General features: G+C 52.0%; 1 protein-coding gene across 1 annotated transcript in view; it reads right to left on the minus strand.

Annotated features, from left to right (window-relative positions):
• Window positions 1-1473: 1473 nt before the first annotated feature.
• Window positions 1474-16132, minus strand: part of LOC144610584 (microtubule-associated serine/threonine-protein kinase 1-like) — a 128619-nt gene continuing 113960 nt past the window's right edge. The window contains 4 exon segments of the mRNA XM_078429392.1: window positions 1474-11368; window positions 14087-14125; window positions 14128-14276; window positions 15849-16038. Coding sequence (XP_078285518.1) covers window positions 9504-11368; window positions 14087-14125; window positions 14128-14276; window positions 15849-16038 — 2243 coding nt within the window. The 3' untranslated portion in view covers window positions 1474-9503.

Below are 16132 nucleotides of genomic sequence, written 5' to 3' on the forward strand. Positions count from 1 at the left end.
GAGCTCTTAAGGATAGCGGAGTGAGGGGGTATGGGGAGAAGGCAGGAACGGGGTACTGATTGAGAGTGATCAGCCATGATCGCATTGAATGGTGGTGCTGGCTCGAAGGGCTGAATGGCCTACTCCTGCGTCTATTGTCTATTGTCTATTGTCTGACCCGCTGAGTTACTCCGGCACTCTGTGTCTATCTTTTGCTGGGGGAACTTAGCAGAGTCATAAGTGATAGGAGCAGAATTAGGCCATTCGGCCCATCAAGTCTACCCCGCCATTCAATCGTGGCAGGTCCATCTCTCCCTCCCAAACCCAATTCTCCTGCCTTCTCCCCATAACTCCTGACGCCCACAGGTCAGGCAGGATCTGTGGGGGCGAAGGGTTAATTGGCGTTTGGGCCAGGGTCTCGATGCAGAACGTCGACAGTTCCTTTCCCCTCCACAGACGCTGCCCCTCCAGCGGTCTGTTTGTTTGCTCCTGGCACTCAGAGTGGGGGCAGCGATGGGCACGTGGATGGGTTGGCAGGTGCAGTCCAACACTGACTAATTCATTGCCTTACTGCCAACAAATATCGTCCGGCTGAGGTTATTAATAATCATTAGTCTTTCACAGAACTTTCGAACAACTGGCATATATATATATATTATATATATTAAATAGTAATAATTCACATTTTTTTTTCTTTTTAAGAAACAGTACCTTTTTCTTCCAACCTACAGAATTACAGTTATAACAGTGCAGATATGTTGCACAAACACATCCAGGAATGTCATTACAGACAGCAACTTTTTGATTCAATGCATAATTATTAGTCACTTTATGAACTAACTCACAAGGGGGAGTGGGGGGGGTGGTGGTGGTGATGGGAGGGGGGGGGAGGGGGGAAGGGAGAGGGGGGGAGGAGGGGGGAAGGGAGAGGAGGGGGGGGGAGAGGAGGGGGGGGGAGAGCTAAAACAAAAGCACCAAGCGGGAATTGTTCGTTTTTTTTGCATAGGGACGAGACAAAGCACGTGATACATTGGAAACTACCGGGAGGCATAGAGGATTGAGCCCACACACACATACGCGCACACACACACACACACACACGAGCGCACACACAAGCAGCGATGTCTCTGGGTACAGCAGGAATCATTGCTTCGATTGGCGGGACAGTTGAGCGGCGATTTGCTGGATGAAAGTTTTCAATGGAAACTGAAAAGGCTCTGATTGTGCATTCAATTTTCACCCAGAGTTCACAAGCAAGCCAGCTGCTCCTTGCGGTCAGCAGAAACACTGCCACACCCAGTACACATACATATTTAATATATGTTATAAATACCCATTTCAGTTTAGAGCAGAGTAGGAGAGAACTGCGGATGCTGGTTTAAACCAAAGACAGGCACAAAAAGCTGGAGCAGCTCGTCGGGACAGGCAGCATCTCTGGAGAGAAGGAATGGGTGACGTTTCAGGTGCACAGACCCTTCTTCAGACTGGCTTGAAGAAGGGTCGCGACCCGAAACGTCACCCATTCCTTCTCTCCAGAGATGCTGCCTGACCCGACGAGCTGCTCCAGCTTTTCGTGTCGACTACCTTCAGCTTAGAGCAGAACGTGTTGGAGATAGCTCACAAGGCAGGCAGCATCTGAGGAGACATGGTCTGAGTTAACGTGTAGAAACGCAGAACTGCAGAGGCTGGTTAATACACAAAGGAAACATAGGAGTACTTCCCTACCCTTCTTGAGACTAACTCCCGGCAATCTCTTCCGAGCTAACGAGAGAGCAGAAAATGCAAGCTGAACTTTGCTTATGATTTGAGAAACAAAAGGACACAAAGTCTTAAGGATAGCGGAGTCAGGGGGTATGGGGAGAGGGCAGGAACGGGGCACTGATTGAGAATGATCAGCCATGATCACATTGAATGACGGTGCTGGCTCGAAGGGCCGAATGGCCTCCTCCTGCACCTATTGTCTATTGTCTATAAAGTGCCGGAGGAACTCAGCAGGTCAGGCAGCTTCTCTAGAGAACATGGATAGGTGATGTTTCGGGTCAAGAAGGTGGGTCTCTACCTGAGAAGTCACCTATCCATGTTCTCTATAGATGCTGCCTGGCCCACTGAGTTACTCCAGCACTTTGTACGGAGGTCATGAGTGATAGTAGAATGAGGCCATTCGGCCCATCAAGTCTACTCCGCCATTCAATCATGGCTGATCTATCTCTCTCTCCTAACCCCATTCTCCTGCCTTCTCCCCATAACCTCTGACCTTGTGTCCTACCGAATTAGTATGGTTGTCCTGGGCTCTGATGAAGACCCCCATTCTGGATCATGACTTTAGCTCAGTCCCCACAGACGCTGCCTGACCTACGAAGTACTTGGAGAACTTTTCTCAAAAGTCCCTCTCCACCTCCCCGAAACACTGAAACCATCTCGTGTACCAAGCGATGCTTGTGGTTCGACAGTCTGTGGTCCATACCCTCTCAATGCACTCAATTCTTGACTCATTAGAGATTACATTTCCCCGTAGCTTTTAGCTGTGGATACATTAGCCAGTATCATTAGGGTTAGGTTTAATATTGTTACGTGCACAGTTCTACAGCAAAGTTCTAGTCCCAACAATCTGCTGCTCGCAACTACTAAAATACTGAGTCAAATCTGCAAGGAGACCTGCTATTTCTTGCAACACTACGAGCGGGAATAGCGGCAAAATGTTTAAGCGAAAAATCCAGAGGCCCAGCTATTGAAAAACGACACAAAGTGCTGGAGTAACCCAGCAGGTCAATCAGCATCTCTGGAGAACATGGATAGGTGACCTTTCGAGTTGGGACCTTTCTTCAGACTGATTGTAGTTGAGGGATTAGTAGAGAGGTGGGGGGAGGGGAGGAGAGGCAGGACAAATCCTGGCAGGTAATAGGTTGATAAAGGTGAGGGGGATATTGATAGGCAGATGGTTGGGCAAAGGCCAGAGATAAAGCAGCTAATGGGATAATGGACTTGGTTTGGGCTGAATTCTGTGGCATTTTAATGGTTGTTGACTTCAAGATAAAGCACACAGCACATAGTCATAGCATCAGAGTCTTACAGTGTGGAAACAGGCCCTTCAGCCCAACTTGTCCACACAGCTAACCTGTACCAGCTACACAAGTCCCATCTGCCCGCATTTGGCCCAAATCCCTCAAAACCTGTCCTATCCATGTACCTGTCTAAATGTTTCTTAAACGTTGCGATAGTCCCTGCCTCAACTACCTCCTCCAACAGCTCGTTCCATAAACCCACCACACTTTGTGTGAAAAGGTTACCCCTCTGGTACCTATTAAATTTTTCCCCCTTCACCTTAAACCTATTTCCTCTGGTTCTCGATCCTCCTACTCAGAGTAAGGGGCTCTGTGCTTATACCCGATCTATTTCTCTCATGATTTTATACACCAGTATATGTCCACACTAGTTTATCTCACCAAGAGTCCGCGCCGACCAGCGATCCCCGTACATTTGCGCTATCCTACACATTAGGGACGATTTACAATTTTACTGACGCCAATTAACCTACAAACATAAACTTCTGATACATAGAACAGCACAGCAGATGAATAGCCCTTCAGTTCACTGTGTCTGTGACAAACATAATGCTAAATTAAACTAATCTCCTCTGCCTACACATGGTCCATATCCCTCCATATCAATGTGTCTATCCAAAATCCTCTTCAATGCCACTATCCTACCTGCCTCCACCACCAGCCCTGCAGCACGTTCCACACACTCACCACCCTCTGTGTAAAGAAAACTTGCCCGCACGTCCTCTTTAAACTTTGCCCCTCTCAAACTAAAGCCCATGGCATTGGTAATTCCACCCGAGGAGAAAGCTCTGATTGTCGACCATCAGTATATCATCAGCTGGAGAATTTGTTGACCTTCTGTAAACCCTCGAAAGGTATGAAAACCGTTCAGGGGGGTATGGGGAGAAGGCAGGAACGGGGTACTGATTGATAATGATCAGCCATGATCACATTGAATGGCGTTGCGTACAGGCTCGAAGGGCCGAATGGCCTACTCCTGCACCTATTGTCTTCTGCCTATTGTCTAAAACAAGTGTTTGAAGGGAGGGGTGGCTACAATGCGGGCAATGGTAAGTCATCAATTTATTTAACGTCCGCCCAGTATTACCTTCCCACTGGTTGTTAGTGTGTAAACCTGACAACAGAGAGCTCAACGCCACTGGCACTGTGGGTTGCACATTGGCGCCACAGCAGAGTTTAGTTCAGAGATACAGCGCAGCAACAGGCCCTTCGGCCCACCGAGCCCAGCGATCCCCGCACACTAACACTATCCTACACACACGAGGGACTATTTACATTTACGCCAAGCCAATTAACCTACGAATCCTGCGTCTTTGGAGTGTGGGAGGAAACCGAAGACCTCGGAGAAAACACCCCCACGCGGGTCACGGGGAGAACGGACGTACAAACTCCGTGGAGACAAGCAACCGCGGTCGGGATGGAACCCGGGTCCCTGGCGCTGTAAGGCAACAACTCTGCCGCTGCACCCACCGTGTAGAGAAGGAGGGAGAAAGGACGACCACAATCAGAGAATGTTTTCAATAAGAAACCAAGCAGCCTTGACAAACGTTGCTCCTTGTTTCTCCTAAGATATCCTGCATCCGCGTAGTACCCTTTTCCTCTAAGCCTTACAGCGTTACACTGGATCCATCTTGAGCTGCAAGATGGATGAAACAAGAGGCCCACCATGTAGCCAGCAAAGGCTGTGGGCAGGAGCCAGCCATTTAAACTGTACAGAGGCACAAAATGCTGGAGTAACTCAGCGGGTCAGGCAGCGTCTCTGGGGAGAAGGAATAGGCGACGTTTCGGGTCGAGACCCTCAATCAGACTCACTTAGATGGTGGTGGGTGGTGGTGGATAGTCTTACGCTGGTGGGCATTGGTCAAATGACAAGGCTACTCTCCCTGCAGAGCATAATGAAGCTTTGCATTTAACTAGACACCCACCCATCCCTGGCATCAGGGCATTTCAAAGTTCAAGTAACAGTTCATTGGAAATCCCCATCGTTTCATGGGTGGAACCTACAACATTATATAGTGAGCATCTGGGTTAATCTCACAGTACTGTAGGGCCATACTTGGCCCATTCACGTAAGAAAGAGCAACAGGATTAGCTGCGATCCCCCGTTCCTACCCCTTAGCCTTCCCCCTCTTCCTTTAGATATCCAATTCCATTTCTCAGAGCCGCTACTAAACCTAGTGCAAAAACAAACAATTGTGGCGTTAGGCTGGCCTCATCGAACGGCGCAGTAGAGTTCAACCATTCGACCGCTAGAGAGACTTGCAGTGTCCACCATTACAGTGCATTGAGCTCCCTGTCCATTCCCACGCAGTTCACATCCAGCGTCATACCGCGCCACTCATTCACACGATCAACGCCGATCAGAGCCCTAGTGAGACTGCACCTGGAGTACTGTGTGCAGTTGTACAGGGCCCTAGTGAGACTGCACCTGGAGTACTGTGTGCAGGTGTACAGGGCCCTAGTGAGACCGCACCTGGAGTACTGTGTGCAGTTGTACAGGGCCCTAGTGAGACCGCACCTGGAGTACTGTGTGCAGTTGTACAGGGCCCTAGTGAGACCGCACCTGGAGTACTGTGTGCAGTTGTACAGGGCCCTAGTGAGACTGCACCTGGAGTACTGTGTGCAGGTGTACAGGGCCCTAGTGAGACCGCACCTGGAGTACTGTGTGCAGTTGTACAGGGCCCTAGTGAGACCGCACCTGGAGTACTGTGTGCAGTTGTACAGGGCCCTAGTGAGACTGCACCTGGAGTACTGTGTGCAGTTGTACAGGGCCCTAGTGAGACCGCACCTGGAGTACCGTGTGCAGTTGTACAGGGCCCTAGTGAGACCGCACCTGGAGTACTGTGTGCAGTTGTACAGGGCCCTAGTGAGACCGCACCTGGAGTACTGTGTGCAGTTTTGGTCTCCAAATTTGAGGAAGGATATTCTTGCTATTGAGGGCGTGCAGCGTAGGTTTACTAGGTTAATTCCCGGAATGGCGGGACTGTCATATGTTGAAAGACTGGAGCGACTAGGCTTGTACACACTGGAATTTAGAAGGATGAGAGGAGATCTTATCGAAACGTATAAGATAATTAAGGGGCTGGACACGTTAGAGGCAGGAAACATGTTCCCAATGTTGGGGGAGTCCAGAACAAGGGGCCACAGTTTAAGAATAAGGGGTAGGCCATTTAGAACTGAGATGAGGAAAAACATTTTCAGTCAGAGAGTTGTGAATCTGTGGAACTCTCTGCCTCAGAAGGCAGTGGAGGCCAATTCTCTGAATGCATTCAAGAGAGAGCTAGATAGAGCTCTTAAAGATAGCGGAGTCAAGGGGTATGGGGAGAAGGCAGGAACGGGGTACTGATTGAGAATGATCAGACATGATCACATTGAATGGCGGTGCTGGCTCGAAGGTCTTCTCCTGCACCTATTCTCTATTGACCTGTGATATCTTGCGAAGTCCATTGGCACTGGATTAGAGTGGTTGAATGGGAGAGTGCTATTCTCAACACATTCCGATGAGTCCATTTAGGTCGACTTCACTAAGCCAAATAGTGGGACTGCTCTCTCCTGACATCAGCTTGCAAGCAACATAAGCAGTCCAAGTCTTTCTCACATCTTCCACGCTTAGTACAACAATGTAGGTGGTTATTTGGCACAACAAACAACCTCACCAGCCAGTTCTTCTTATTTCCACCTAGTCCTCTTACCTTCTCTCTATCTCTCTCTCCCGCACATCCAACAACATTCACTTTCCATTCCTTGTGCCACTTACCTACGCTAAGGGGCAACATATGTGGAGGGGTGGGGGGTCACCAATTAATCCACTGGAACATCTGGAAAAAGCTTGGAACGTCACACGGAGAACGTTTAAACACCGCACAGAAAACGGCCCCTGGCCAGGATCGAACCTGGGACTCTGGTGCTGAGTGCAGCACTATTAGTCCGTGAAAAGAAAATCGGGAGCCATGTGGCCACCATGTTTTTTCTCATGAGAACTAATAGGACAGCAGCCCCAATCTTGTCTCTGTTTTCCCACTGGCGTCACCAACTTGCCCAATCCCGGTTGGCAAAGTGAATGTTAGAGTGATGATGAGTTGAACTAAGTCCTGCCGGCTAACAAATCCACTTGGAGAGATTATTACTGCCAGAGCACCCGAGGAAATGGGCCAGGAATGTCCTCCGTTCAACCGCTAAGAAATCATTTCACAGCTAAAGCTCGCACTGGGAGTTCCCTGCATGATGGCGCGACGTTTCGCAAGGATCCAATCCCACCTCAGAGGAATAGGGAGAGAAGAGAGTAACAGAGAGGTACGGACCACAAGCAAGCTCATGGGATGAGTTAGGCCGGAGAGGAATTATGGACTCCATCCACACGACATACTGCCTCAGGAAAGTACCCAACACAGTCAAAGACCTTGTGTGTAGGAAGGAACTACAGATGCTGGTTTAAATCAAAGAGAGACACAAAAAGCTGAAGTAACTCAGCGGGTCAGGCAGCATCTCTGGAGAAAAGGAATCGGTGCCATTTCGGGTCGAGACCCTTCTTTAGACTCTGAAGGTCCAGACCCGAAACAGGCTTGGATGTGGAGAGGATGTTTCCACCAGTGGGAGAGTCTAGGACTAGAGGTCATAGCCTCAGAATTAAAGGACGTTCATTTAGGAAGTAGATGAGGAGGAATTTTTTTCATCAGAGGGTGGTGAATCTGTGGAATTCTTTGCCACAGAAGGCTGTGGGGGCAAAGTAAATGGATATATTTAAGGCAGAGATAGATAGATTCTTGATTAGTGTCAGGGGTTATGGGGAGAAGGCAGGAGAATGGGGTTAGGAGGGAGAGATAGATCAGCCATGATTGAATGGCGGAGTAGATTTGATGGGCCGAATGGCCTAATTCTACTGGTATCACTGATGATCTTATGATGAAACGACACCTATTCCTTTTCTCCAGAGATGCTGTGTGACCTGCTGAGTTACTCCAGCTTTTTATGTTTCTCTTTAGTCAAAGACTTTTCTCACTCTGGCCTAATCGTTTTCTCCCTGCTCTCGTTGGGCAGAAGGTACTGAAGCTGGATATCATGCACCAGCAGATCTAAGAACAGCTTCTACCTCTCTTGTTACCAGGCTTCTGAATGGTCCTTCCATGAGCTAGCGTTCAGTCTGATTCACCTCCACCCCAGTCCCACCCCCCGGTGTGATAATCTGCCTGCTACCGAACCATCTAGTTTAGCCACCTAGTTTAACAGTCGGAGTCAGGCCACAGAAATAGCTATCAAAAAGCAGGCCACAGAAGTGCTTCAGAACAGGAACATGCATGGACATTGTTGTAAAAGCTCATCTGGCTCACGTATGTCCTTTAGTGATGGGAACAGACATCCTTGCCTGGTCTGATCCACACAAGGGACTACAGGTGTCTTCCGACACCGACAAGCCACCAGCCAAGGGATAATAAAAGATGGCCGACATGAGAAGCACGCGGAACCCCACATCCTGGGAATTAATACTCTCTCCCTCTCCCCCATCCATTAACAACTCTACATTGGGAAGAGAAGGTGGAAGAGCTGGATCAAGTACGCTTGCCTTCCCAGGCACAAGCTCACAGGTGGCAGGGTCCCTTGAAGAACAAACGCAACGCTAATTCTGAAGCTAGAAATACTCCCTCAGACTGCAAGGCGTCAGTTTTGGGGTTCGAATGCTAATCTGCAGCCAATTTACACAACTTCAATAAATCACTAACCCCTTTTATACAAGAGCACTTCTGAATATTTAAGTATAATGACATTGTGAAAGCGGTTTAGGCATGTAATGCACTTAGCCAGTATATTTGACGCAAACATGCAGCCATGTGATGCTGAAACACAAAATATTCTTGAAACCTTTCACATTCCTCCGAAATATTTGCAACTTGTTTGTCAACTGAACGGGCACCTTGGCAATTCAGAATCCGAGATTCTTAAGTTTTTTTGTTTTTAAATTTCCCCCAGTTGCGAAGTTCACCTCAGGAAGTGTTCGATTTTTGTATAAACGCCCAGTTATTTGCAGGGCTTCTGTTTATTACATGTACACGCATACACGCACACACACACGCACACCAGACGCACACTCACAAAACACACAGGCACACGCATAGAACGCGCACACACACACACACACACATAAAACACACATGTGCGCACACACGCGCATAAATCACACAGGCAGCATATACACACACACACACACACACACACATTAAACATACACACACTTTAAACACATGCACACACACACACACCGGTCCACACATACGTTAAACACGCACACACTCTCCCCACACATACGTGAAACACGTACACACATGCATAAAATACACTTACATTCCTCCACATACCTAAATCTCTCTCCCTCACGCATACACACGCATGGACGTGCACATACATACGTGTGCGGGCACATACGCATGCACGCAGCACACACACACACACGCACGCACACAGCCCTTGCTAAAACCTCTGACTGTTTTTCGCTGTGTGTTCAGGGATAGTGGGACAGTCCGTGCCCTGTGCCGTCACCACTGCCGCTGCTGCGCACACTGGTTTAGCAGCGGGTGCGGAGATGGCCGTGCCACTCCCCCGCGGCTCAGCCAGCGTCTTCACGCTCTCCACCGCCTTCCATCTCTCCACCGCGCTGAGCGCTGCTGGGATGGCCATCTCCACCGGCCCCAGCACGCTCTTGCACACCGTGGCCAACTGGCTGACAAAGCCCGTCTTGTCGCCGCCCGTGGGCGCGGCGGCGCTTTGCCCCGGTCCGCCCGGGGCGCAGGCGGGAGGCTTCTTGATCCTACTCTCCGGGGCGGCGTGACCTTCCGACGAGGCGTCAGGGGAGCCCTTGGCTGCGGAGCCCCTGTCTCCGGTGGCTTGCTGTTCGGCCGGCCGAGGAAGGCCCTCCTGGGAAGAGAGCTCCTTCCCCTCGACTCTACCCGGCTCACCAACCACATCTTTGGTCTCGCCAGCCGGGCTGCCCTCCTGCCGGTCTTTGCCAACCCCGGAGATCATCGGCGAAGGGAACACAGTGCTGGGCCCCACTGGAATCTCAGCCCCACCTTTGGTTGAGACCGAGCCCGGGATATCGTCCGCCTTCCCCTTCTCCGAGCCTCCCGGTCGCTTGTCTACCTCCGGAGAAGCATCTCTTGGCTCCGCAGCGGCCCCCTTGTCCATCGGCGGGGTGCACCCACCACCCAGAGGCTCTGTCTGCACCCCTTGGTGTCTCTTGCTCGGCTGGGTTTTATCCGGAGGTCTGGCCAGGCCGTGGATTTGCAGGGACATGGTCAGGCTGACCGAGGCAATGCCCGGAGATACCTTCACCTCTGGACGTGCCACCAAGGTGTCGGGCCTGGCCAGGAGCGAGGGTCCGGGGTGTCTGGCGCCGTTGGCTGGCGGGACGGACGGGGAAGAAGCCCCGTTCCGTCCGCTCGGGGAAGCGCACGGCCCGGCCTTGTCCGTGTCCACGGGGGGCTCGGAGATCTGAAGCTTGACCAAGCTGGAGGCCTTCAGCAACGGAGACACCGCGCTGCCCCTCGCTGGGAGCTCGGCCCCACCTCTGCCAAGGCCGTTGGTGCCACCGTGGACGGAGGGCAAGGTGGACCAGGGCCTCCGTGGCTCCTCCTGGCCGAGCCTCGGGCCTTCCTCGTGATCGCCGGCCTTCACCTCCAGCTCCTGCACCGGGTCCAGGCCTTCCCCCCGCTCCTGCCGGATGCTGGAGAAGATGTCCCGGTCGACCAGCGGGGACTCCTGGCGGCCTAGCTTCCTCACCGCCATGGGCCTGAAGGCTCCCACGTCACCGGCGTCCTGCCTAGGCCCCAGCACCTCCCCGTCCGTCTCCGCCAGGCTCTGGAGGCTGACCTCGGCGTGGTGGCCCTCCTTGCGGAAGTCCGAGTGGGAGGCCTCCAGGCTGTGCTTGCGGATGGCCAGCTTCTTCTCGGAGGCCAGGGGCATGGACAGCTTCTCGGCCGACTGAACCCTCTTGAGCAGCGGCGACCGGGGAGGCTCGGCGCTCTTGGGCCGAGGCCTGACAACTGGCGGCGAGGAGTGAAGCTTGGCGTGGAAGGTCTGGGTGGTGTTGGAGCTGCCCACCGTGTGGGAGGGCAGGGGGAAGGGTGGGTGCTGGGGGGAGGGGTGGGTGGGGGACGGGGTGTGGGCCAGGGGGGACAAGGGGATGTTGCCGGCCGACTTGCAGCGGGCCGACCGGTACTGCCGCTGGAGTTTGGGGGACAGGCCGTGGAGGCTACTAGGCCTGATGTGGTGGGAGCTGGCCGGGGAGTTGGGAACGCTGGAGCCTGGAGAACTGCTTTGGGACGAGTTTCCCCCACCTCCTACAGAGAGAGAGAGAGAGAGAGAGAGAGAGAGAGAGAGAGAAAATAAACACACACAACCTCAGCAGGGACATGAAAGTCTCAAACCCTTCCTTCCCAGGAATCCCACCCCTTTGAAGGATGAGAGGAGATCTTATCGAAACGTATAAGATTATTAAGGGGTTGGACACGTTAGAGACAGGAAACATGTTCCCAATGTTGGGGGGGGTCCAGGACAAGGGGCCACAGTTTAAGAATAAGGGGTAGGCCATTTAGAACTGAGATGAGGAAAAACTTTTTCAGTCAGAGAGTTGTGAATCTGTGGAATTCTCTGCCTCAGAAGGCAGTGGAGGCCAATTCTCTGAATGCATTCAAGAGAGAGCTAGATAGAGCTCTTAAGGATAGTGGACTCAGGGGGTATGGGGAGAAGGCAGGAACGGGGTACTGATTGAGAATGATCAGGCATGATCACAATGAATGGTGGTGCTGGCTCGAAGGGCCGAATGGCCTCGTCCTGCACCTATTGTCTATTGACAGGTGCCATTGTAACAAGATAATCAATGTTATTCACTTCGCCTGTCAGTGGTCATAATGGTTTGGTTAATCAAAGACCAAAGGGCAAAAGTGAGATTTTTTTTTTAGATTTTAGATTTAGAGATACAGCGCGGAAACAGGCCCTTCGGCCCACCGGGTCCGCGCCGCCCAGCGATCCCCGCACACTAACACTATCCTGCACACACTAGGGACAATTTTTACATTTGCCCAGCCAATTAACTTACATACCTGTACGTCTTTGGAGTGCAGGAGGAAAACGAAGATCTCGGAGAAAACGCGCGGGGGTCACGGGGAGAACGTACAAACTCCGTACAGACGGCGCCCGTGGTCAGGATCGAACCTGAATCTCCGGCGCTGCATTCGCTGTAAGGCAGCATCTCTACCGTGCCGTGCCGAGAGGGGGCAAAGTTTACAGGAGATGTGCCTCTTAGGGCTGAGGGAATCAAGGAATGTGGGGGAAAAGCCGGAAAGGGGCAGTACTGATTTTGGATGATCAGCCATGAGTTAGATAGAGCTCTAGGGGCTGGTGGAATCAAGGGATATGGGGAGAAGGCAGGTACGGGTTACTGATTGTGGATGATCAGCCATGAGTTAGGTAGAGCTCTAGAGGCTAGTGGAATCAAGGGATATGGGGAGAAGGCAGGCACGGGTTACTGATCGTGGATGATCAGCCATGATCACAATGAGTGGCAATGCTGGCTCGAAGGGCCGAATGGCCTCCTCCTGCACCGTTTTTCTGTGTTTCTATGTGTGGGTTGGCACAGTAGCATTGCTAACTCTCTCTGGAACTGGTTCACTACAATGCTGAGAACTATATTCTGCACCCTTTGCTCCACACCCTGTCCCTGAGTTTAATTTGGTTGTATTTAAGTGTTGTGTTATTTGATTACCACCCCATTGTGGACTTTATCTCTGGGGACTTTCACAACGATTAAGAAACATAGGTGGCGTAGCGGTAGAGTGGCTGCCCGACAGCGCTTTCAGCACCAGAGACCCGGGTTCCATCCTGACCACGGAGTTTGTTCGTTCTACCTGTGGCCCCTTCGGTTTTCGCCAAGACCTTCGGCTTCCTCCCGCACTCCGAAGATGTGCAGGATTGTAGGTTAATTGGCTTGGGTTTGTGCACTTGGTAGAAGTGTAAATTGTCCCCAATGCGTGTGGGCTTGTGTTAATGTGTGGAGATTCCTGGTGGGTGGGCCTATTTCTGCGCTGTATTGCTAAACTAAACATTTAGACAGGTGCATGGATAGGACAGGCACCTTTAGAAGGATATGGGCCAATTGCAGGCTGGTGGGACTAGTGTAGATGGGACATATTGGCTGGTGTGGGCAAGTTGGGCTGAAGTGCCCGGTTCCCCACTGTGTCACTCTGTGACCCTATAACTCATGCTCGACAATGTTGAAAACTACACCGATCAGCCAAAACATTATGACCTGATGAGGCAAAACATTATGACCACCTGCCCAATATGCTGTTGGTCCTCCGTGTGCAGCCCCATACGCAGCAGGGTGCGATGCACTGTGTATTGTGACACATTCCTCCCGTGACCACCATTAAGATTTTCTGTGACTTGTGCCACAGTCGACCTTCTGTCGGTTCGGACCAGACGGGATAGCCTTCGTTGCCCTCGCGCATCGATGAGCCTTGGGCGCCCAACACCCTGCCTGTCGCCGGTTTGTGGTTTGTCCCTCCTCGGACCACTGTCGGTAGGTACTCACCACTGCTGACCGGGAGCACCCCACAAGCCTTGCCGTTTCAGAGATGCTCTGACCCAGTCGTCTGGCCATAACAATTTGGCCCTTGTCAAAGTCGCTCAGGTCTTTACTCCTGCCCATTTCTCCTGCATCCAACACGTCAACTTCAAGAACTGACTGTTCACTTGCTGCCTAATATATCCCGCCCCTTGACAGGTGCCATTGTAACAAGATGATCAATGTTATTCACTTCGCCTGTCAGTGGTCATGATGTTTTGGTTGACCGGTGTATATTCTGCACTCTGTATCTTTCCCTTTGCTCTAGCCTGTACTTGAGTTTGATTTTGTTGTATCATCTGATGCCTTTCACTGTACCTCAGTAAACCTAAATCTAAAATGGGGTCTTTAAAGTCCCAAACAGGGGTACATTGTTACGTGAACCCCACACCATTGACAGTGGTGAGATGGCTTGACCGAGCGGCCGTACCTAAGTAGCCCGAGTCAGGTGTCGGTCGGTAGCTCTGTGTGGAGAGCGGGCGGAGAGACTGTGCGTGGGAGAGCCCGGCAGGCTGTCGCTGGACGACAGAGAGCGGTTCAACGAGGAGAGGCTACGGCTCGTGTGGAGGAGGTTCGATTGCTTCGTTATCTTCCGGAACAAGGAGCTGCGCTTCTTCCCACTGCAGCAGGGAGGGAGGGAGGGAGGGAGAGAGGGAGCGAGAGAGGGAGGGAGGGAGGAAGGGAGGGAGAGGGAGAGAAGGAGGGAGGGAGGGGTGGGGGAGGGAGGGAGGGAGGGAGAGAGGGAGGGGGAGGGAGGGAGGGAGGGAGGGAGAGAGAAGGGTGATGGAGGGAGGGAGGGAGGGAGAGAGGGGGGAGGGGGAGGGAGGGAGGGAGGGAGGGAGGGAGGGAGGGAGGGAGGGAGGGAGGGAGGGAGGGAGGGAGGGAGGGAGGGAGGGAGGGAGGGAGGGAGGGAGGGAGGGAGGGAGGGAGGGAGGGAGGGAGGGAGGGAGGGAGGGAGGGAGGGAGAGGGGTGGAGAAAGTTATAGAGGGAGGGAAGGGAGGAGAGAGAGAGAGAGAGGAGGAGAGAGGGGAGAGGGGAGAAGGAGGGAGAGAGAGGGGTTGGAGGGAGGGAGAGAAAAAACAGAAAGGTCAGCCTGGATAATCCCATCTTCAGGGGAACACCATGAGTTCACGCGTCCCTCTCCTGTAGACCACAGAAGGGTACACACTGCGCGGTCCACGTAGACACAGATTTGACGGAGTATTTGACGAGGTGGCAGTTTGCTGAGGGCAGGGTGCTGAACATTGCTGAACGTGTCTGTGCGAGTGCATCTCTGTGTTTGTGCCTGTATGTGTGTGTGTGTGTGTCAGTGTTTCCACGTGTGTGTGTGCGTGTGTCAGTGTTTCCACATGTGTATGTGTGTGTGTGTGTGTGTGTGGTGTTTCCACATGTGTATGTATATGTATGTGTGTGTGTGTGTGTGTGGTATGTCCACATGTGTGTGTGCGTATGCGTGTGTGTGTCAGTGTTTCCACGTGTGTATGTGTGTGTGTGTGGTGTTTCCACATGTGTATGTATATGTGTGTGTGGTATTTCCACATGTGTGTGTACGTATGTGTGTGTGTCAATGTTTCCACGTGTGTGTGTGTGGTGCTTCCACATGTGTGTGTGCGTATGCGTGTGTGTGTGTCAGTGTTTCCGCCTGTGTGTGCGTGTGCGTGTGCCAGTGTTTCTACGTGTGTAAGTGTGTGTGTGTGGTGTTTCCACATGTGTGTGTGCGTATGCATGTGTGTGTGTGTCAGTGTTTGCGTGTGCGCGGGTGTGTGTGGATGTGATGCACGTGTGCGTACGGTGTGTGTGTGTGCGTGTGTGTGTGCATGTACTTGCATGTACATTGCCACAGAAGGTTGTGGAGGCCAAGTCAGTGGATATTTTTAAGGCAGAGATAGATAGATTCTTGATTAGTGCGGGTGTCAGGGGTTATGGAGAGAAGGCAGGAGAGTGGGGTTAGGAGGGAGAGATAGATCAGCCATGATTGAATGGCGGAGTAGACTGGATGGGCCGAATGGCCTAATTTCTGCTCCTATTCCTTATGGCCTTATGACATGTGTGTGTGTGTGTGTGCGCGCGCGCGCGTGTGCGTGTGTGTACGTGTGTGTGTGTGCGTGTGTGTACGTGTGTGTGTACGTGTGTGTGTGTGTGCGTGTGCGCGCATGAGTGTGAGACAGACAGCATACATTTGCCTCCTTACCTCTCCTGCCCGTCCTTTCCCGAGCTTTTCTTATTCCTTCGTGCCATCTTCGTCTTGTAGCTGGACCTCCTGGCGGGCCCGACCTTGATGGAAGTGTTCTCAAACGGAGTGGTGGTGACCGTGACTTTGTTTCCGCTCTGCAGAAGGAACAGGGCACGGTCACGCGAAGAGCCCATTGGAGACGCAAAGGCTTTTCAAAATTCATTGGATGAAAATTCGGCTCCGGTGGTTAGGTTTGTGAGCACAAACTCTCAGTGTAAGCACAACGCACAACGTGGCTGAAT

Source organism: Rhinoraja longicauda, chromosome 37 (assembly GCF_053455715.1).
Source record: "Rhinoraja longicauda isolate Sanriku21f chromosome 37, sRhiLon1.1, whole genome shotgun sequence".
NCBI lineage: Eukaryota > Metazoa > Chordata > Chondrichthyes > Rajiformes > Arhynchobatidae > Rhinoraja > Rhinoraja longicauda.